General features: G+C 46.4%; 1 protein-coding gene across 8 annotated transcripts in view; it reads right to left on the bottom strand.

Annotated features, from left to right (window-relative positions):
• ppfia2 (PTPRF interacting protein alpha 2) overlaps positions 1-24,063 on the bottom strand; it is a 128,162-nt gene that overhangs the window by 22,053 nt on the left and 82,046 nt on the right. For 6 of the 8 annotated variants that reach the window (XM_030341989.1, XM_030341990.1, XM_030341992.1 and 3 more), the window contains exons 3-10: positions 21,634-21,735; positions 18,547-18,711; positions 14,287-14,361; positions 8,154-8,255; positions 4,768-4,992; positions 3,217-3,363; positions 1,264-1,398; positions 499-582 (exon numbers count right to left, since the gene is read on the bottom strand). In XM_030341989.1, coding sequence (XP_030197849.1) covers positions 499-582; positions 1,264-1,398; positions 3,217-3,363; positions 4,768-4,992; positions 8,154-8,255; positions 14,287-14,361; positions 18,547-18,711; positions 21,634-21,735 — 1,035 coding nt within the window. The remainder of the gene's footprint in view (positions 1-498; positions 583-1,263; positions 1,399-3,216; positions 3,364-4,767; positions 4,993-8,153; positions 8,256-14,286; positions 14,362-18,546; positions 18,712-21,633; positions 21,736-24,063) is intronic. The other 2 variants (XM_030341991.1, XM_030341996.1) reach the window with 1 other exon arrangement.

Raw genomic sequence — 24,063 nt, 5'->3', positions numbered from 1 at the left:
ACCGCAAGTATCAGAATGAGGAGCCACGCTGATTTGGGCGATTTTGCCTCAGCGCTATTAAAGGCATCTTTGCTGTCGATGATCCGACCAATCACAACCTTCAGACTTGTAGCCAATCACATTTGTTGTGTGTGGCCGTGTGGCGTGGTATTTAAATGGATGATCATATTGTCCAAGAATCGCAAAAAAATGTCCTGTTAGGATACACTAATGCACCAAAGGGTTCCCTGGAGGTCAAGGAAAACATCCAGCGGTTTAGGAGGCGGCAGGAGGCGAATCACAACAGATGGACAGACATTCCAAACTCGGCTTAGTTTGGCACAGCGATAGCCTAGCATAGCATTAGCATAGCAGAAAAACAGTTTAGTGAAGCCTGGGCTGAAGTTTTAGCACGGCACAAGCTTAGCCTAGCTTTAGCTAAGCACCAGATTAGCTCAGCATATATAATTTGCATAGATTTAGCTTAGCATACCGCTAGCGGCTCCCATGGGGACTCACCCTCAGCAGCTCCTGGTTCTTCTCCTCCAGCTGCCCCTCCAGGTGCCTCATGCGCTCCTCGATGCTCCCGTGACGCTCCTCCGCCTGGGGGGCACACCACAGCGGACACAGGGGGGCGGAGGGGGGGGAATAGGGTGGAGGTGAGGGGAGGGAAGGTGGAGACGGTGACCAGCGGGTTTTACAGCCAGAGAGAGCAAGCCAGAAAGCTTCAACAGTCCCCAGAACACGGTGAGGCTTTTAAGGAAGAATCGGCTCAGACAAAGACGGACGGAGAGGACAGGGAGCACCAAAGGACAGGGTGAGAGCGGAGGGGGGCTGCGACCAGCGTGGTCGATCCACCGTGTCAGCTCCGGCCAGACCCAGCCATGCAACCGTGCCCCCATAGCCCGGTACATCGTCACGCAATTAAATACAAAACTAAGTAAACACCAACAGTGCACATTCTGTTTATTAGTGACCACTGCTCACTGCATGCGCACGTCACAATTAACGTGAACATTGTGTCTGTCTGTCTGTCTGTCTGTCTGTCTGTCTGTCTGTCTGTCTGTCTCTCTGTCTCTCTGTCTGTCTGTGTGTGTGGATTCCTGGGTGTGCCTGCCTGCGTGTGTGTGTGTCTGTGCGTCTTTGCGCGTGTGTGCATGTGTGTGCACGATTTCTGCGTGCGTGTGTGTGTGCGCCTGTATGTTTTTGTTTGTGCATGCTTGCGTGATTTTGTTTGTGTGTGCGTGTGTTGTGCGCGTGTTGTGCAAGTGTGTGTGTGTGTACCTTGGTGAGGGCGGCGATCCTCTGGGCGAGCTCCGCCTCCACCTCGGGGAGGGTCTCGGCCTTCCTCATGGTCTGCTGCAGCTTCTGCTCCGCCAGCTCCAGGCGCTCCTGCAGCTGACGGTTCTTCTCCTCCATCTACACACACACACACACACACACACACACACACACACACACACACACAAGCACAGACATGCAGACACACGGGCACACACACACACACACACACACACACACACATGCACACATATACACATGCAGACACACACACACAGATACAGAAAGGCAGACACACATATACACACACACACACACACACACACACACACATGCAGACACACACACAGATACAGACAAACACAGACAGGCAGACACAGATATAGACACACACACACACAGACACACACATAAACAGAATACAAGCAAGATGAATACAGAATCCTGGTCGATTTGCAACTTCCCTTCAGGTTGAAAGGGTCATAATAACATGTGATCAAAATGTCCCATTCGATCACAACAACAGACTAACAGGCCCCTGATTGGATAATCTGAAACGATCCTCACAAACAGGATGTAAACAAACAACAAAATCAACAAATGCTATGCCAGAGATGATGTGAATCACCGGCGGTGAATTAATCTCCGAACTATCTGTGAACGAGGCTTCGGTTTTCTAGATTAGATTTCTTAGCAGAAATGCTCCATGACATGATGATGTCATCTCTAAATCAATGAATGTCATCATGATCTGAGGACGCGAGGGTTGGCCCGTACCAGGCAGCGCCGATTCAGATTCAGAATTCTGGATCACTATGACAACGGACGTTCCAGGGCCTCTCCTCCAACCCTTCTTCAGGGTCCACGACGATGTCATTATGAACCTTGTGGCGTTATTTTAAGCTTCACTCAATACGAAATCAACGTTGTTTTTAATCTCCTTTCTTTTCGAATTCTGTTTTATTTTAGCCAGACAATATAAAAAAAAACTATCAAAACAACAAGTTTCTAACACAAAGCCTGCTATTTCAATCACCTAGCACCATAACAAACTGCATTTTCCAATATAAATTTATAAGGGGCGGTCAAAAATGTAATATATGCCATTGGGTGGAAGCTTTTACGCAGGCCGGATAACATTGTGTTTTACAACGCCGTGTATTCACATTATACATTCATAACATGAGGCGGCCTGAGTGGAAATGGAAATGGAACCGCCCACGCGTAGAGAGTTTTTGGACATGCAAAAACTCCAATACCCCCCCCTACAGATATTGGACATGCAAAGCTGCATATCTTTTGAACCTTTAAAGGTGAAGTGCGTAGCATTGAGTGCCATCTAGGGAAAGAGACTTGGTAGATATGAATTATAATATCCGAGAGCATGCTTTAATCAGTGTTTTTTCCCATTGAAAGAAGTTTAGAATGAGCTCTATATATCAACATGGGAGCGGGTCTTCCTATACGGGGGCCGCCATGTTGTGACGCATGTTTCTACAGTAGTCAAGATGGGACAAACAGCTCTAGAGTGGTTTTTCGCAATCATAATTGCCTTACTTGTAAGCTTTGACCAATAGTTTTGCAGACTTAATACACTTATTAATCCATTGGGGAATCTCATCACTTGACACTTGGCTAGTTGATGCTGACTTATGATTATTTTGGAAGTAAATACTGGCCCCCCAGTACGGAACAGTGTTGCTTCTATCATTGAGTCAGTTGGATGGGCGTCAATCTGCAACCTTACCACTAGATGTCACTAAATACTACACTGCACCTTTAAAATCACAGAAATCAATGATGTATTTCTAACAATTAAAAAACTCATACGACGGAAGAAATAATGAAGATAATAGTAATAATAATAACAATGATAAATATCTCAAGTTAGATATTTGAGATATTTCTTCCGTAGATCTGTGATGCCAGGGTTAGGAGGGGGCGGAGCCTACAGACCTGTCTGAGGAAGGCCTCCTTATTGGCCAGCTCGTTCTCCAGCTTGTCACTGATGTCGTGCAGCGAGGTGGACTCCCGCTGGGCGCTGAGGTAACGCTTCTCCAGGGTCACGATGCGCTCCTCCATGTCCTCCTTCTGACACAAGGCCTAGGGGGGGTAGCAGGGGGGAGGGAGAGGGAGAGGGAGAGGGAGAGAGAGAGAGAGAGAGAGAGAGAGAGAGAGAGAGAGAGAGAGAGAGAGAGAGAGAGAGAGAGAGAGAGAGAGAGGGAGAGAGAGAGAGGGAGAGAGAGAGAGAGAGAGAGAGAGCAAGAGACAGACGGAGAGAGAGACATAGAAAGAGAGAGGCCAATTAAAAGAAGAATGCCAACATGACGTACTCTTAAAAAGTCTAAAGATAAAAGATATATGGACTAAAACATGTATACGTAGGTTAAAGAAGGTAGGTGTGCGTGCGTACGTGCGTCTGTTTTTGAAGTCAACACATTGGTATTAGCACAATAGCATGTTTGTGTGTGTTCTGGTATGTATTCATGTGTCTCAATGTGTCTGATTTGAATTGGGGTTACAATTCATTCCGTCTGTGTGTAGGCGTGTGTTACCATGTATGCAAGCTTGTGCGCGTGTGTTAGTATAAGTACATATGTTTGTGTGTGTGTGTGATAGTATATGTATAAGTGTGTGTATACATCGGTGTGAATACGTTTGCTACACCAAGTGATGTGACCTGTGACAGATAAGGGAAACTACCGCAGCTAGACCGAGAGTGGCCATTCCACACACACACACACACACACGGCTCGGTCGCCGTGGGCAACCCCTCCAGCTGTCTGACACTTGGCTTCCTGTCCCAGATTGTTACCCTCCCACCGGATGGCCGAGACCCACGCCGCGGCAGTGAGCACGCACGGGCAAGTGGCCCGTGACGGTGACATGCACTGAGGCAACCAGCGGGGCGAGCTTGTGGTCCCACTGCACCCAGGGGTGGCAGTGCACCATCATCATAATGAGACGCACGCACGCACGCACACGCACACACACAAAGTGCATTCTCATGAGCTCATGCATGCACACACAAATAACACAATTGCATGCACACATTAACCAAAAACAAAAATATGTATAGACAGTACGCACACACGCGCACACGAAACACACACAGGGTGCATTCTCATGAAGTCATGCACGCACACGTGCCCACAGAATATAACATAAAAGCATGCACACATTAACGCAAAAATACAAATAGGGATAGAGTACATACACACACACACACAACGCAGGGCCCAATCAGTTGCCTCTGACTTCGGCAATCAATAGTTCTTTCAGCTGGGGTTCATTTGAGCTTGCACTCGCATCTCCCTCTCTTTCCATCAGTCAATCAAGACACACACAAGCACACACACAACCGTGCCAAGATGGCATGACCACTGACCTGACCACAACACATTGCTCCCTCCGCAAGTGTACAAGCACTTGTACAGTGTGCGTGCGTGCGCGCGTGTGAGTGTGAGTATCTGTGAGTGAGTGACTGAGCGTCTTCCCTAGCCCCACCTCTTTGATGTCCCGCTGGTACTTGTGGTTCATCTCCTCCGACTTGATGAGGTCCTTGCGGGCCGTCTCCAGCTCCAGCTCCACCTCCGAGACGCGCGACGACAGCAGGGACATGCGCTCCTTCATCTGGGCCAGCTCGTAGTTCTGCTTCTCCAGCAGCTCCTGGAGCTCCGCCACCTGGCTGGCCTCATGGCCCGAGTCCAGGGAGCCGTTGGACAGACGATGCTGGGGGACGAGGGGAGGGGAGGAAGGGGATGGGGGAGAAGAGGGAGGGGAGAGGGGAGGGGAGGGGGAGGGGGGAGAGGGGGGGTATGGAGGGGAGGGGGGGGAGAGGGGGGGGGAGGGGGAGGAAAGGGGTGAGAAGAGAGGGTGGTGGTGGTGGGATTTAAAATTTAACAAGGAGAGTGCCTGAGACAGGGGATAAGTATAGATGGTTCTACCATCAACATATTATACACTTGCATTATAAATATTTATACTATAATATTATAAATATATGCTTTTTAACTGACTAAATATTTGAAGTTCCACTGGACCCCCACCAGGGAGTTTGAGGTCTGTAAGCCCAAGCTTCACCGGTCGGTTAGCTGGATAAAACAAAACATGTGCTTCCTCCCCTGTCTAGGCTCCCTGCTGAGCGAGTTGAGTCCCGTGGACTAAATAGTTCATCACCCCCCACCCACGCCCTGCCTGTGATCAATGGTTCATCAGTGCTGTGCAGTCGGGAGCCACACTAAACTACCCCGCTGATTTGAATACCGGAGCCTTCCAAAATAGGCTGTTCTCATTACAAAGCAGTGAGCTCTCTCCCTCTCGCTTAAATAAAATGTTAGTTCTACCGCCGCTGCTCACTGAATAGGAATGTGATTAGGTTACTTAGGGATTCATCGCTTTTTGCTGCGAATGACACAGGGTTGTGAGTGGACATATTGACTTGCTTACTTACTATCGCTTTTCATAGACAGATGGAAGTCCTGCCTTCGGCCATATCTTTAGAAATTAAAAATAGTGCTGATTTAGGATTCAAGAGCCTTCATTTGAGTGTAACCTGTTAGAAATAGCTATCGCCGTAGCAGCTGTTTTTGAGCGAAATTATCTGCAAGTACATCTGTTCGGGTTGTTTGTCTTTCTCCATCTTCGTAACACTCAAATCTTGCCGACCAAAAACACCTTAGTTTGTATTGTACCAACATAAATCACAGGTGTATATGAATCCTGCGACAGCTTTGTGCGTTTCACCATCTTATAGCAGCTGTCATTACTGCTATGGCGAGACGTAGCGACTCAAGTCAGTGTCAGCAGCACAGGCACACAGTTGGTTTGACGACGTGAGGCAATGGCCCCAAGTTACAGAGGCAGGTGTCTTATATGGATGGCATTTTTAAAGTTATTGAGACCTTAAAAAACGCATTAACGTGTTAACCGCCTGAAGTCCTAGACTTCCTTTGTCAAAAGCTCATAGAAGGTCAAGGTAAACATAAAAATCGTACACCTTTTAGGACAGCTCGATTACGCGTGTGTATTGTAGGGAGAGGCCATCACAGTGATGGTGACTTGTTTACGACTGGTACGTCCTTGGATTCGTCTATGCTTCGGCCACCCTACATTTAGACCAGGAAAGGTAGACTTGGACCAGAACAATGTGTTTCAAGCACCTCCCGACAGTTTAGACTTGTTAAAAAAGTGAAAGTAATGATGCCAGACTTGCGAAGCCTCCCGGATTCTCACGTTCAGTCAGGGGAGCGACGGCGATGCATAATTCAGAGCAGCTGTCTGTCACGCAGCCTTAGCCGGCTCAGACAGGTGCATCCCTGAGTTCAGACTGACACTTACGGTCTCTGTAGCGCAACGTCCACCTCCATAAACTCCCTCTCCCTCTCACTCCCTTTCTCTCCCTCGGTTTTCCTCTTTGCGTTCTTTAAAGCGGTCGCTAGGTGGGGAATGCAGAATACAGACGGACTTCCAGTTGACCAGCATCCTTATGCTGCATTATGTATATGATATGCAATCAACTGCCTAAATGACCCAACAAATCCTTGCCATCTAGCCGGTTGTCTGCACCATTATTGTATGAGAGTCTACTATTTGATGAACTCATTAGGACCGTCTTTCTTTCTTCATGTCTTTCACAGGCTCCATCGGCCCTGGTCACATGACCGACACCAGCAAAACAAAAACACCCATTGATCGGTTAGCCAGTACAGTGGATGAGTGAGGGAGTGTGAGTGTGAGTGTGTGTGTGTGTGTGTGTGTGTGTGTGTGTGTGTGTGTGTGTGTCTGTGTGTGTGTGTCTGTTTCATCTCCTCTCCAATCAGCCAAAGAGCATGTTGCTCCCAGCAGGCAGGACCTCCCGCTGACTCTGTGCTTGTGTTTCCCCCAGAAAAGACCCGGTACTGTCACGCCCCTTTATTGGAGTGACACCTCCATCGCTCAATCGGGTTCATGCGCTGCGTGTCCTCCTGTCTCTTCAAGGTGTTTCGCGACTGTGAGCGCACGGCAACTCGCTGAGGCAAAGGAAGCCGAGGCGTCGCTGAACACAAAGACGCACGTCAGCGTCTACAGGAAACGTAGCTCAGTAACGCTATTCGCAAGCTAGTCTCTTGTGACACAGTCTCTCTGTCTGTCTGTCTGTCTGTCCGTCTGTCCGTCTGTGTGGGGGGGCGGGGGCTGATCATCTCTTAGCTTAGAACAACTCAACCCACTGGATTGGCGGTCTCCATGGCAGCCCATCCCTCGGTGTCTCCCCTCTCTTCTCTCTCTCCCTGTCCTTATGCCAGCAGTGTTTAAATTGATCCGGTGAGCGGCAGCCATCCGGACATGTAAACAACGCTGTCTGCATGTTTGACCTAGTGATGCTTTTGGGGGTTTATACCGAATGGAACCGAGAGGGAGGCATTTCATTACTGATGGCCGAGTCACTGGTCTAAAAGCTATAGGCTAACTCTATGCTAAGCTCTGAGTCAGATCGATACTCCTGTATGGCCGAGATGTGTCAAACCAGTGGAGTGTAGACCCTTTTTGGACCGTGACCTCGTTTAAGGCCTTCAAAACCTCTGCTGCCAGCTCAGGCCTCTGCTGCGGCCCTCACAGGCGTATCAGCAAGGCCCACGTGGGGCCCCGACCCAGAGGTTGGGAAACACGGTTAGATGTTGATCAAGGGAGGAGAATTGAGGAAGAGGAAGAGGATGAAGGCCATTAGGAGGAGGAGGAGCAGCAGAAGGGGACGGGGGGAAGAGGAGAAGGAGAAGAGGAGGAGGAGAAGAGGGGAGAGGATGGGGAACAGAAGGAGGAGGAGGAGACGGGGAAGAGGAGAAGGAGAACAGGATGAGGTGAAGGGGGAGAGGATGATGACCAAAATGGAGGAGAGCGAGGAGGATGAGACCCACCTTTCCATGTTTCTTCAGCTGAGCTTCATCCAGGATGTCATCCCCGTCCCCAGATGCTACCTTCCTCTGGATGTGGGCGTTCTGCTCCCGTAAGGCCACGATCTGAGAGAGGACAACAGCAGAATCAGGACCGGAAAAGAGTGGTAAATCTATATCTAGACCTAGACCAAGATATATATATATATATATATATATATATATATATATATATATATATATATATATATATATATATATATTAAAATAAAAATACAGACAATAATCATTAGCCAACAGGTATATGTATGTGTATACAGAACTCTGGGTTAGTAAAATAATATTTGCATCCATCTTTCATGTATCTTTTGTAAAACCAAGTCCCATGTATATTCTACAGAGTAGCAAATTATTTTAAAAAGTTATGCTTTTCCACGATTCTATATTGGTTCTGCACTGCAGTGCTGCTGGTGGGATGAGTGAACCTGCTCCCTCCTCCGTGATCAACAGACTCATCTCGTCATCCCTCTTCTCTTATTGGGTTTCAGTCTCCTTAATGAGTGTTTAGCGAGCGTTGACATAACTTGGTTTTTATGAACAACAAACTAGTGTATCACGCACCATTGCTGCTCGCAGCATCCATCTTATTTACCGCACCCCCCCCCCCCCCTCTCAGGTTCGAAATACAATCCAATTGCAAGACCCCCAGCGTTTAACCACGTCCATGACATTAAACCAGCAGAGCTGGCGCCACAAGCTGTTCACATGATGTCACATCTGTCCGTTGCTTGTAAATCTTGTACGATTTCAAGTCCATGCTTAACATACCTAGTACCACGTCTTATTCCTGTATGTCTTAAAGTCAAGGCGATAGAGTTTTAGCAGTTTGCCGCATGTGGTGCAACCTTGCTCCGTGCCGTCAATGAACACAGCATTTGATATTAACGCATTTGCATTTTCACATTTAGGGCCTTTAGCAGAGGCTTGCATCCGAAACAATATATTGCCGTCGGTACAGTAAGGTTAACCCATTTCCCATATACAACCAAGATAGCCAGGATAAGACGCTACACAATGCTAAGCACTATTTTTATAAGTGCAAGGACGTACAACATACAATAAGTGCGTAAGATGGGTGTGGGTAGGGGAGGGGTGGGTTTGCAGAGTCCAGGTGAACTCATATCAAAAAAAATAAAGTCAAAAGGAATAATTTGTACCAGTGAAGCTAGCTATATGGAATGGGTTCAGCAATGGGTGTTTTGAGCACCATCCAAGATTCCCGGCCTGCGTCCGATGAGGGCCACTTAGCACCCTCTTGTGGCCCTCCAGGGGGCCGCGCCCTTCGTGCGACTCCCGACCTTCCCAGTACCAGGAAAATGACATTCCTGCATGTATTTCCCGAGACAGGGTGTGACACATCACCAGAAGCCCACGTGCTCGGACACAAGCTCAGTATAATCACTGCCTCTGCGACAAACCCCTCTCTCTCCTCCAACACCTGAGGCGTCTGGGGTGCGGTCATAACGCCGCCGCATCCACATCCGTAATTAGCGTCGCCACGGCGACACAGCGTTTGATTAGGGCGCAGACGCTTCCGTGGGAGAAAACAACAAGACAGATGAAAGCTGCGATCGTCCAAATTGCCGGATCCCGTATTTTTGGGACAGCCAGTACGTGCACACACAGTCCTACACGTGTGTGCACGTGTACGACTGTGTGTGCACGTGTAGGACTGTGTGTGTGCACATGTAGAACTGTGTGTGTGCACGTGTAGGGCTGTGTGTGTGCACGTGTAGGACTGTGCACAGATGCAGCACCCTAGGGAGCTAAACAACTAAACCAGGTCTTCCAGTCCTGCCTGATTTAACTTCTGACCTGTGATAAATGGTAAATGGACTGCATTTATACAGCGCTTCTCTAACCAGTGGCCACTCAAACCACTTTACAATATTGGCCAACATTCACCCAATCATGCAGACATTCACACACCGATGGCGGTGACAACCACGCAAGTTGGGGCTAGGTGTCTCGCTCAGCGACACCTCGACACGCTAGGACGAGCCTGGGATCGCACTAGGAACCTTCAGGTTACCAGCCAACCCGCTCTGCCTCCTGAGCCCCATGCCGCTTCATGTGCTCCCACCCACTCTCCAATCCATCTTCGTTCTCCTGTCCATAAGAAGACACTCCCACATCCACAAAGCCAGCCCCGACTTGCCCGAATCATAACTCCCATTTTAATTACAGCTTAATAGTGTGAAACTGGAAGCGGTAGACGTTATTAGATGTGTAATTTCGAGACACGACCTGACAGACACGCCAGAGACACCCTCTTCAGGACGTACAGCTGGAAGGCTTTCTAACGGTTTCGGCATCGCCTGGCTTTCCATCCGTTTCCCTCTGAACCAGCCCGCGGTAGGGGTGAATCACCCAAATAAGGCTTTCTTCCGGCTTTTTCACACAGAGATCCATCTGTTAACTCCCCAGCCGCGAGATCAAAGGCAAACAAAGATCTCTCCCCCCCCCCCCCGTGACGCAAACCAGTCGGGATGCCGAACAGGAAGTGACGCGTGCGTTCACGCCCTCCTCCGTTCTCAAATTAGAGGAGGCTGATGTTTCCCCCAGATACGAGGCAAACAATCGTTTTCCTTCTGATGTTGCCGTTCCCGGCCGTCCATTCCCCCCCTAGTAACAGAGGCTGACTGACTGGCATATGGGTCACAGAGAGGGGAGAGGAGAGGGAGAGAGAGAGAGGAGATAGAGAGAGGGAGAGGAGAGAGGGAGAGGGAGAGGGAGAGGAGAGAGGGAGAGGAGAGAGGAGAGGAGAGAGCGGGAGAGGAGAGGAGAGGGGAGAGGAGAGGAGAGAGAGGGAGAGGAGCGGCAGAGAGGAGAGGAGCGGAGAGTGGAAGAGGAGAGAGGAGAGAAAGAGGGAGGGGAGACGAAGAGAGGAGAGCGAAGTGAGGAGAGGAAGAGAAAGGAGAGGGGAGAGAGTGTGTTGCTCAGGGTTCAATGAGGTTGAAGGAATGAAAAGGCGGAGGGGGGACTTCCAAAAGGCTGGGCCCCTGTGATTTATTTCCTGTCTCGCCCAGACACCTTCATCGTGGTTTGAGAGAGTGATTTTTCCGGAGGGCGGAGGAGGAGAAGGAGCAAGAGAGGTGAACAGAGGGTTGTAGGTTGGGGTGTGGCTAGGATAAGGATGTATGTGTGTGTGAACGTCTCGGTAGGGAAGTTTCTCGAACATCTAGGGGCGCTCTATCAAGATTCGTTGCTCTTCTGTATCTCTGACATGCCAGAGCAGTCAGAGATACAAAACGAACACGGGATTTGACTGGCCTTGATGAGATCCACGTCTCTTCTCCACCACTTTGTTCCTTTGTGAACTGCTCCGCTCTCGACACAGAGGGAGATCCCTTGACAGGGAGAAGCGAGAGCTACCCGTTCAGATTAAGAGCAGAAGAAAATAAAACAGAACGTCAAGCTGGGACCCTCGGAGGAGTCCGTACTCTGACAGGGTCTTCCATCTATAAGTCGCCTCACAAGCGCACCCCAAACAAACATGTTTTTCTTATTTCAACCAACACCGTTTCTTTACACATATTTATGTTGCAACCATTTGACCTATGTGGCTTAACATCCACTTGCTGTGGGGAGAACTACAATCCATCGGACTCTGGCAAAGTTCAGCTACAGCACTAGTCGTAAAAGATTACCAAACCCTGGAGCAGAACCTCAGGAATGAAACCGAAAAACAAAAAATACAAATCAATTAGTGTTCTGCTGAGTTGCTTGGCAACCAGAAGTCTGTAATGGCCCTCTTAGCCAGGGGCTGATGAACTGTGGCCATTGTTGTCTGGCTGGGGTCCAGTTGTAACACTCTTTCCTAGCCTGGAGGTCCAATTATTCCCTCGTTCAGTGTAGCACACGGCTAACAAAATGCTAACTGAAATGTTAACCACAGAGCCAAGAATGCTTCTATTTAACCTTGTTGGGGGGCGGACACGCCGGGATTATCTGACGAAGAAACACCAACACCTTGAAAGAGTGCATTGACACACGCTGCAATTAAAACCAGGCGTTGTCTTACAGTTTCAACTACCTGGCCCGAGTCAAAGGTAAAATGGCAGACATGACTAAAGTAAAGACACCCAGCCTAAAGATTCTGTGTTCGATACCACAATGTCTACCGCCTATATCCAAGTAGGCTGAGCAAGACATCCAAACCCCTTCCACCTCTTTAATGTCCTTTATCTGACTTTACTGAATGTTGCTACGAATAGAAGCTCCTCTTTAATGACTATAACAGAAACAACAGCTAACTTGCTGTTTGGGAAAAAGTCATGTTACAAAACAACAAAACTTGGCCGGCTCCCCTCCTCCTGACCTTGTAAAATGTGCTTTCAAATAAAAAGTCTCCCCAAGCCACACTCTCCCCTCCCCAGACACACATTCTGCTTTTGTTACCCATCATTTATTTCTGTACTCTGTCTTTATCCTCTCCTCTGCCTCCTCTTCTCTATTCCTGCCATTGTCATCCGACCGGGAGCAATTCGGGCTGTGCGATTTTGCATTATAAGGATGCATTCTATCAAAATGTAGTCTATTTTTATGTCTTTCTCTCTTTCCTTCCCTCCCCCTCTCCCTCCCTCCCTCTCTCTCCCTCCTCCTCCTCCTCTCTCTCCCTCCCTCCCCCTCTCCCTTCTCCTCTCTCTCCCTCCCCCTCTCCCTCCTCCCCTCTCCCTCCCTCCCTCTCTCTCCCTCCCTCTCCATCCTCCTCCCTCTCCCTCCCCCTCCCTCCCCAAAACTTCACCTAAGGGGTTCCCCTTCCTCAAACGCAAGGGCAGGGGGACAACAGACACCCAGAGCGGCCCTTCCTCCGTCGTTAAGGGGCCCTTGACGATAAGGGCCCAAGCACACTGCTACCTAGCGTTTATAACCGGCCAAACAATGCCTCGACGAAGCCCTTGAATCAGTGTTTTCTGTTTCAGAGGACATCGGCATGTGTGGTCGAGACTATTAAAGAGGACCTACGATGCTTTTTCGACTTTTATGACCTATAAACGTTGTTATAAGGATTTTTAGTCATTTTTAACCATACTAAAGTGTCAAATAATGACGTACATGCCTTTAGACATATTCCCTGCTGACCGTCTGGGGTGGCTGTGCAGAGCGCTAAACACTAGGGACGCCGGTCGCCATTCACTTGTTCAAATTTCCGGGATTTATCTACGTCGAACAATCTGGATTTTCAATGTATGGTAATGCTGCAACATGCGCTTCCGGAAGGTAACCAATCACAACGGAGTGGGGTTGGCTGGAGGGGGGCGAGGGGGCAGAGAAGGACGAAGCCGAGTGTTGACAGAGAAGGCTGAAAGCGTCCAGATGAGAGGAAGAGTTTCCCGAAAATCAACATGGTTTTTTGTGCTGTGATTCGTTTCGGGTTGCTCTATAGGAGTCATTAATAAGAAATTAAGACCAGAAAAGTAGTATAATAGGAGAGCTTCTTTATCTACCGTTTGATCGATTATCCATGTCTAGTGATGTCATCCTTTCATCATTACCCCTCCCCAAACTGGAGTGGTTTTACAAATATTTATTTTTAAGTATTAAAAACTGCTCTTGACCAAATCTCGCAAATTGTCAGTTGGATCCTCCAACCGTCGGCTAAACCTCATAGCTCCATCCCGCCTCCATCTTGAAAATAGCGCTGCGCACAGCAGAACCAAAGGTAAAGACACAATACTGGGATGGACGCTGTGTTAATCAATTCATATAAAAACAGTTTTTTTTTAAATTCCCCAAAAAGTAAAAAAGAATTGCCTGCAGCGACAATCGCTCGATCTTGCTCGTCTACATAATGTTCATTGCAACCCTTTTGCAGCTCTCCTCCATTACCTTCCCCCCCCGGGACCAGGCTCCACCTGTTGATGGAGAAAGGGATGCTGTCCTCCAGGGCAGAAGGAACTCCATCATTGTCGTCGTCCCCGACCAGCATTTAGACAGCATCATGGTGGATTCACCCCCGGGGAAGACCCCATGGACCCATGGTTCAATGAAGACCCGTTTGATGGAGTCTACCCGCCAAACGTTGTCAATAAATACTATCGCTCGTTTGTATACTGGTCTCTCCCTGATTGATCGGCTGTCGGGCGCCTCTTACCTCCTGATTGGCTGCCGTTAACTCCTCCTCCAAGGCCGAGACTCTCTCCAGGGACACCCTCAGTCGCTCTCGGACCTGGAATAACAAATTGACCGTTTGAGAAAAAATGTCCTTCCCTTCTTCCAGGGATGGCCAGGAACGCAATGGGGGCCATTATTGACATATATACATACATACATACATACATGCATCCATACATCCATCCAAAACATTTAAATCGGTGATGGGGTGCTGGCCGGTTAACTGTAAGAAGAGTCGAGGCATTCAGTTGCAGTCAAGGCAATATGCCAGGCATCCAGTCACAGTCACTGCAACACGCTAACATTGAATGCGTTTCTAAGTAGAAAGAATGCTAAATATAACTATATCCATCGATACACAAGAGATATATCTTTATATGACCCCAAATGTCCACACTCAGCAGGTATCGTGTACCGGGCACTATTACCCGAAGCCATTTCCTGTCTCTTCGTATGACCTGATGGTAGATGGATTGGTGGTGATTACCCCAGTACCAGAGGCTAAAGGTCCCTCTGTACCAGACGAGGAGCCAATAAAAGATGCCAAATGAGATCGACGCGTCTGAACTGTTTACTGTCAGCCGCGACGTCGACACGAAACATTTTTCCGAAAATAATCGCACTCAGGAAAAAGACAGATGGATCCGACGCTCGACCTATAGCCTACTGAAGACGAGCTTATGCTCCGTGCTTTCTACAGAATATTCGATGTATTTAGAGGATTGAATAATAATGGGAGTTTCAAAAAAAAAAAAAAAAAAAAAAAAAAAAGATACTATACAAATAGTGTAGTAGTGAGTTGTATTTCGTGGATATGGGGATGATCAATGGGTATTCATTCTAGAATACTTCCATGTTTTGGAGACATTCGTTTTTGAGTTTTCTCAAAAAACAAAAATAGGCTATCACTATTTTGTAGAAATTTGTCATCCAAAACACAACTGTGGTGATACAACTACACATCGCCATGTTATCAAAGCTACCTCTATTCATGTCCTGCAGTGCAAACATTGGCTTGTAGCTCTGATGATATCAAGATGAATGATCAATATTCATTACAGATACCATTAATTATAGCTCTATGAATGTCGTTTATTATGGACACAATAAGACGACTAAGTAAGAAACGTGACCTCAGCCATGTCCTGAAACATGTTCAGCATCCACGGTGACTAGGAGAAGGATACTCGATTGTGTGATTTTGGGAATCTTTTTCTATTACCATAAAAAAATATATATATAAATCAAGAGTGTTGAGAGTAAAATCAATGGCGCTTTCTGAAATAGCATTCAGCTCCTTGATTTGTAATTATTTTAGACGAACAATCGAAGAACAAATCGGGTTCAACGTAAAGCAACCTTTACTGTAACATATCGTTGCCTTCCTCCCCCCTCAAATCCACACAGTGCTCCACTTGATGTGTGAGGATGAAGGATAAAAACGACCCCTCACAAGCCCAGCAGATCAGCGGAGTGGCGTGCCCGTCGACCTCGAGTCCTGCGACCCGTTTCCTTGAGCTCAACGGCCTAATACGTCGAACGAGAGGATATTCCGTTACACGTTAATCTGGGTGGGGCCGTCCATCTCTCTTTGGATAACCTTATATCGAATCAAATAATCCTCTGCTATAATTAACTGTCTTTGAGTATCTTGAAAAGCTCTATCCAAATCCCGTTGTCCCCAAGATGATCAGTGAATTAGAGTGAGTTCATTAGAGTCTCTCCCACTATGCTCCTGATACTTGTTAAGGCACAGAGACGTCTCCGTCGGACGCCTTGGATTCAGCTCTCTGTACATCAGGGCCGGTGTTTCAGCGGCACTTACAGATGAGTCCTCTCGACAGTAACCCCTTCCTCACAGTAACACTGTGCTTCAGCCTTGTAGCTGCGGCTCAGTCTCTGTTGGGTCCACAGGAGCCAATTTCAAGAGGCACCGACAACGCTGTGTGTGGGTGTGTGTGCGTTGTAATGTATTTAAGTGTGTGTGTGTGTGTGTGTGTGTGTGTGTGTGTGTGTGTGTGTGTGTGTGTGTGTGTGTGTGTGTGTGTGTGTGTGTGTGTGTCTAATTTGCTCTATCTCTCTTCCTCTTCCCACTCCCTTCTCATTGAGTCGGGGAAACCAGACAGCTCGCTCTCCCTCATCCATGTCATCGTCGCCGTAGCGACGGACCACTGACAACCGCTGTTAGGCGGAGCTACAGGGCTGCTTGTCCAACAGGAAGCGATGGAAGTGGTCTTGGGTAATTGCAGCCCAGATGAAAGTCCCCCACCTCTACAGAACTGACCCTTGACAGTTCTGCTACGAGCAAATTGATTTGTGTTATGAGACTTATCATAGGGGATTTCCGAATAAAATCCAAACCGATTCAATCACCACTGTGAACGGATTCTGATGGCAAGTGGTAATGTGTTTGTAGGGCTCTGGTTATAATGTCTTGTTTCAAATCATGAGGCATAAATATAATAAGTTAACATCTGTACTCTGTTAGTCCTTGACAATGTTCTTGAAAACATTCATTAGTTCATGTTATTAGTAATTAACTGTTAGAAACAAACATTTTAAAATGACCTATTCATTATGGGAATGTGTTATTCTGTCTATTGCTTTTGTCAAAATGTGTTTATATTTTACCATCAATTTATAATGTCCATTACAATATATACGTTAATCAATCTATGTTTATGCCTCACCATCAACTGATAATGTCCATTACTATATCTATGTTAATCTATATATGTTTATATTTGACTATCAATTGATAAATCTATGTTAATCTATGTTTAAATCTTACCATCAATTGATAATGTCCATAACTATATCTATGTTAATCTATATATGTTTTGGACAATCAATTGATAAATCTATGTTAATCTATGTTTTTATCTTACCATCAAATGATAATGTCGATTACTATATCTATGTTAATATAACTATGTTTATATCTTACCATCAACGGATAATGTCCATTAATAAATCAATGTTAATCTATCTATGTTTATATTTTACCATCAACGGATAATGTCCATTAATACATCAATGTTAATCTATCCATGTTTATATGTCACCATCAACTCATAATCTCTGTTACTACATCTAATGTTAATGTATCTATATTTATATCTTACCATCAACTGATAGTGTCCATTCCTAATACCATACTATTATCTATGTTAAGCACTATGGTTCTCCAAAGTGATGAGGATAAAAGAATGGCCATCAGCCCTGTGTCTCTCACTGCCCTACTGCTTCTCTGGAGGTAGGGTTCCAACCCCGGATCCTGGCCAGAGTCCCAGCCTGGCTCTTCCTCCACCATGGCCACTTAATCATCCCCCAGTCTCTAATTGGACAGTTTTTCCCTCCTCCCCCTCTCCACTGTGTCGCCAGTGTGTGGTGAGCGTATACTGCCGCGTACAGGCTGCCGTGCATCACCCAGTTAGTTAGTAGGTTAGCGAGTTGGCTACACGTTGGTAGTGAATGAGTTGTCATAACCCCCTCACCACCATCACTCTCACTATGCAGAGCACTTTCTGTGCCTGGGTAAAAAAGCGCTATATATATTAAATTCATTGTAATTATTATTCAGTGGGTCCAACTCCTAAAACCTCAGAAGTATGGAATTCATTACATTTACATTTTAGGGCATTTAGCAGACGCCTTTATCCAAAGCGATTTGGTTGAACGGTATGGACTGTGTGACTACCGCTGACCACTATGCACTTTATTAATGCACTTCATCAATGCACTTTATATGATCATACTGCATTTTATTAATAGACTATGGACCGTCTGATTCCTCAGAACTCTATGCACTTTAATAATGGACTTGCAATCTGTGTCTTTTGTATTTTTTATTTAAGCACTGCTGTAAGGAAAAGCACTTTTTAATGAATGCCCTACTGGTTAGTAAACTGCATTGTGTTGTACTGGTTGTCCTTACTTGTGCAATGACAATAAAGTTTAATCTAATCTAATCTAATCTAGTGGTACGGGAGCAGTTAGGGGAAGGTGCCTTGCTCAGGGACACCTCGACACTACGGTGTTGAGGTGACTGAACTAGCAACCTTCCGGGGATCGAACCAGCAACCTTCAGGTTACAAGGCAACCCGCTCTATCTCCTGAGCTATCCGGAGATCGAACTAGCAACCTTCCGGTTACTAGGCAACCCGCTAAACCGACCCCATGCAGTCTGTGGGGGAGGAATCGGCCCATTAGGACTCGACGCGCCCCGCGGCCATCTTACCTTCTCGTCCAGTGCCTTGTGGTGCTCGAACAGCGACTTGAGCGCCTTGAGCACCTCCACCTCGCTGGAGACGCCCGAGGGGGACTGGGCCTGCCGCTTCACCACCGTCATCCGCAGGGACCGCTCATGCCGCGACACCAGGCACTCCAGGTGCTCCAGGAGCAGCTAGTGGGACGGACACAAGCGGCGGCCATTACTGGTGATGTAAATATTGTTGTCAACTGCGGTCGTTGTCGTTTTGACTGCTTACTAAGCAGTCAAAACCTAAGCAGTCAAAATGATGTTCCCCTCACAATGTGAGGGGAACATCCAATATTCAATAGTGTCGTTGAGCATTGCTATAAAGATTAATAAATCATAAATAAATAAATGTAATTCATTAATATTGAAGTGTGCAAACTTCTAAAGTATTTATAAATATTATAATATCATTAATATTTAAAAAAAAATCACTGAGGAAAAGAACCTCACTATTTCATCCCTTTTAAAAGCATCCATCTTCAGGGAGTTTCAGGGAGGAAGCATGAATACAATAACATGGACACAGGTGAATACAATCAATAATCAACACAGGTGCTAGGAATTTCCCTAACGAAGACACAGAGGGAAAACTCGGTCAAACGCATGCAAGGGGCGTCAAGGCAGGGCAACTTTAGGCAAGGGAACTTTATTTATATTGCTTTTCATACACGAGGCAGGCTCAAGGTGCTTCACGTAGAAACATTATCGCACAATAAAATTAAATAATAGATGAGTAAAATAAAAAAAAATCGTAAAATAGATACATAAAGGCAAAGGCAAAGTTAAAAAAGCATTGTAGAAAGTGCAATGTATTTAAGATCAGATCAACAGTCTCTCTGGTATCCAGGTCGGGACTCCAACCCGACCTGAAGGAACTTGGTCCTTTCTCTGCGACTCCAACATGGATTCTAACCCAGACAGAACTCGGGTCTCAAACCCTTCAAAGTTCATGTCTCTGGTACCCACTTCAGGACTCCAACCCGACCTAAATGAACTTGGTCCTCTCTCTGGGACTCCAACCCAGATTCTGGGACTCCAACCCAGATTCTACCCAGAAAGAACTCGGGTCTCAAAACTTTCGAAGTTCATGTATCTCTCTGACACCCAAGTCGGGACTCCAACCTGACCTAATGGTCAAGTCAACTTGAATTAATTTGTTCCTCATAGACCCACATTCTGTAAGTCTTGAAAGGGGGGAAGAGAAACCACCAAGAACCCTGAGGGATCAAACCCTGAGGAGGAACCCAGAAGAGGGGTGGCAGTGTGATCCGTCCCGAGACACAACGGTGGTTAAAAATATGAATAAACATATTCTTAGTTTCCGACGGAAAAAAAACAAAGCCAAAAAAACAAAGTTATGATGGTGTGAAAGTAAAATCATGATTGCGGCTTGATTAGAGCCTGTTTGGCGGCTGCCAACAGAGTGTTAAGGTGATAATGAACCAAGCAGGAGAAAATTAATTCCTTCCTTTCCTCCCTCTCCCTGTTCGTGTGAATGTGTGAGTGAGAGAGCGATAGTGTGTATGTGTGTTGTGCTAGAACGCACTGCAAGACAGTCTGCCCAAAGACAGGCGGCACGCCAGCGGGAATCTGCCAATTATCATTCGGCAAAGAAAAGATGACGAATCACCACCAGCCCTATGATATCCCTTCTCACCGATGTCAGGCGACACCACAGAATGCTGCCCGGGCTGTATCCATGGGGGGTCCAGGGTGTCACATGACCCCTATAAACATGTCATCCCCCCCCCCCCCGCCCTCCCGAACACACACTTAATATTATTTGAAAAAGTAAGTTTGGCGGAGAGGGCTACATTTTCAGTACATTATTTCTACTTAATGACCCTGGTCACGCCACAGACCGCAGGGTAGCTAACTTTAGCCTGGAGCTAAAGTTAGCTTCTCATGATCGCTTTCCCTGAGTCACGAGTGGGACTGCTGAACAGGGAAGCCTTCGAGGAACGGAGGCGGACAAACTGGGACAGACATAAAGGGCTGGACGTGCTCAAGCGACAAACATTACCAGGGATAATGAGGGGTGTGTGTGTGTGTGTGTGTGTGTGTGTGTGTGTGTGTGTGTGTGTGTGTGTGTGTGTGTGTGTGTGGATGAGGGCACTTGGCATCAGCTCAGGAAGATGGGGATGCCTTAAGCCTACACTGTGAAATGATTGAAATGAAGCTAATGTTGAATTAGCTTGATTTCCATCATTTCACAGCGTAAGCTTAAAGGCTTGTTTGAAAAGGAAAGGCTTGTTTGAAAAGAAAAAAATGGAAAGGTGATTAATCACCAGAGTCAGGCTAACAAACTACTGTAGGCCTATATGCGCTGCAAAGAGCCATGAGTTTGCAGATTGAAAATTGTTTCTCAAGCTGGCAGGTTTTATTGATTTAACATTCAATTCATGTCAAATTTTCACTTTTTTGGTGATTGATAAAAATATCATGTTCTTGAAGCACTCAAATCTAAGCTGTTGTGATGTACAGTAGCTAAGCATACCTTGAAGCACTCAAACATAATCTCTGGTTTATCTAAATCCATCTATAATACCAAGGCGGTTTAGCATCGTATATTCAGCCGCTTATTTACCTAAACCATAAGCTTCAACAATGTAAGCTTATTATTTCCGAGACAAAGAAATTAAATGTTTATGAATTTCTTCCACAAAGTATCTATGAAATACTGCAAGTAAACTGTGAGGTCAGAAATAGCTCGAATTACGTCAAAGTGCTTTAGGGAGTTGAATGAAGTTCAATAAGGGATTGTAGGGACACTCAGACCCATTTCAGACCCATTGTGGTCTATTCCGTACCCATGGATGTCTTGGAAGAAAAGACTCTTAGGATTCCGCAAGCATCCATATTAATGATAATAATAATTGATCAGTTTTTTATAGCGCTTTTCTAAGTACTCAAAGACGCTTTACAAATAAGAAAGGAATATATACAGACAGTACAGACAATATAACAAAAGAAAAAAAAAAACGTACATGACATGTGACATAGCATCATTAGCGACATTAGCACTGTTGGGAGTCATTAGCTTCTTAAGCATGAAAGTCCACAGACCCTGGTGTTGTTCCTCTCGGCCTTGAGCTCCGAGATCTCCTCGTCCTTCTCCAGCAGCTGCTCTCGACAGACATTGAGCTCCTTGGTCAGCGCCGCAAACTCCTACAGGACGACCACACAGGAGACACAGAGGTTAGCATTGCAGCTAGATAGCTTTCAGAAAAACAACATCAGCCATTAACAATGGACAGCATTCGTACCTGTGAAAGTTTAAAGGTGTGATGTGTAGGAATGACATACCGTAGAACTATACTAACAGAAATGAGTATACTCCACCATAGTTGATAACGATAGTGATCAATTCAGAACAGAAGCCAAGACAATATGTTTGAAACGTATATGATAATAATATACACAAAGCTCTGTTGTATTGGTCCTAATTAGACTGTGAACAGAGACAGTCCACCTCACATCCTCACATTGTACCCTGCCTGAGTCTGACCCCTAACCAACGGCACTGAGCATGACGAACTTTCAATGTACCGCTAGGACGCTCATGCTTCGAGGGGACCCCCAATCACGACAACCAACCCTCCTTACACACCTCTTGCTTGGCAGGCTGTTAGTTCCACTCTGCAGACATTACACTCAATTATGCCCGGCTTCTCCTGCTTATTGGTTACCGTTCCTGATCGAGCAGATTCTCGTACTTTGAGCAAAGAGAGGGACACGTTTAGGAGGAGACGCAACTTGCAGATCCAATAGAGTGTGTGTGTGTGTGTGTGTGTGTGTGTGTGTGTGTGTGTGTGTGTGTGTGTGTGTGTGTGTGTGTGTGTGTGTGTGTGTGTGTGTGTGTGTGTATCTCGCTCTCTGTGTCTCTGTGTGTCTGTGTGTGCGCGTGCGCGTGTGTACCCTAAACGAGGCACCGCCTGCCCATGCGTCTCTGGAAGAGAGCGCTCCTCCCTGATTGGTTCAGAGGCTGATGGTTCGGTTGATGTGAAGCAGACACGCTCGTTGGAGAGTCACTAAACACCATTACCCTACGGACCACGAACCCCCCTTTTCCTCCTGAAATTGGATGCCAATATTCCTCAAAAACATTCGATGTAGAGCTGGGAGGAAGACGGTGGGAAAAGTTGAGTATTTATTTGGCCAATGTGCCGTTTCATAGTACGTTTTATATGGGACATTCTATTTCAAATTCCACATTTTTTGTTTTGAATTCAATTCACTGAACATTGTGAGTTACTTCATATAACTGTCAGTGCACCTACAGTTAAAGAACCAACACACAAGACTGTACAGTAATAATCTCTATGTAACAAAATAACTCTTCTAGAATCCATGCAGCATCCTTTTGCACGGATCAACTTTTTTAATGGCTGTCAGTTCAGCAAAGGTTCGACTCTCACACAGAGCCAGGAGGTTGCGTTGTGTGTGGAGCAACTGGAACAGCGAGAGCGCCCTGGAGTTCACTACAACTGGGTTAGCAACAAGATCAGGTCAGCAGCAGCAGCAGCCGGAATCCCAGATGTTACCATAGCAACACCGGAGGAGGAGGATAACTAGCAGAGAGAGGGGGTGGGGTGGGGGGTGAGAGGGGGGCTTTCATCCGCGGCCGTCATGAAATGTGAAACAACAGTAGTAGTAGAACAACAATCTCTGGATTACACAGGCGGGAGATTCTACCGGGATTAGGACAATTAACTTCCTTAAATGTATAAACCGAGACGAACAATAAATGAGGAAGGGATTCAATGGAAGGGAAAGATCAATACATTAAGTGTTCCTGCCCAGCACAACATCTCCTCCTCGACTGCTTTTAGAGGAACGACTGTGTTTTGGTATCAGCTGAGGAGGTAGGCTACTTCAGAACAAAATAAAATAATGTAAAATTACTTTAATGCTGGTAAATCTCTTCCCCAGGGGAATCATGCTAACAATAGCCACCTTAAACTTAGCATTTAATGGATATTGTTGTTGTTTTGTTGTAATTGAACACCGGTAATCACAATGCACATAGGCCAAGGCAACCTCTAATGTCATTTTACATTTCCAAGGGGGAGTTATCAACGGGCGCAGACCCAAATGCCTCCGGACGAAACTGGGTAGACGACAACCAGTCAGGGCAACGGAACGTGTGACACATATGTTGCAGCTATATTGGTTATTTATGAAAATGTCTCAATCGCGCTCGCATGTATCTTTTTCAAACCAAATCGACCCAAGATGGAAAGAGAACAAAGAGAAGGAGCAGAAGGAAGAAGAGAAAGTGAGAGAATGAACAGGAGAGAGAAGGAACGATGAAGGGAGTCAGAAAGTAACCGAGGAAAGACAAAAGTAGGCCACAAACAGAACAGGATAGAGAAACCAAAACCGAAATAAAGACCTAGAAGGGAAAATATATAAAGAAAGAGCCAATCGATCTCCAGTGTAAACAACGACAATTATACACAACCAATCAATGCCAATGTTTCCAATTGTATTGCG

Source organism: Gadus morhua, chromosome 19 (assembly GCF_902167405.1).
Source record: "Gadus morhua chromosome 19, gadMor3.0, whole genome shotgun sequence".
Lineage (NCBI taxonomy): Eukaryota > Metazoa > Chordata > Actinopteri > Gadiformes > Gadidae > Gadus > Gadus morhua.
This window is presented reverse-complemented; position numbering and strand designations above follow the sequence as displayed.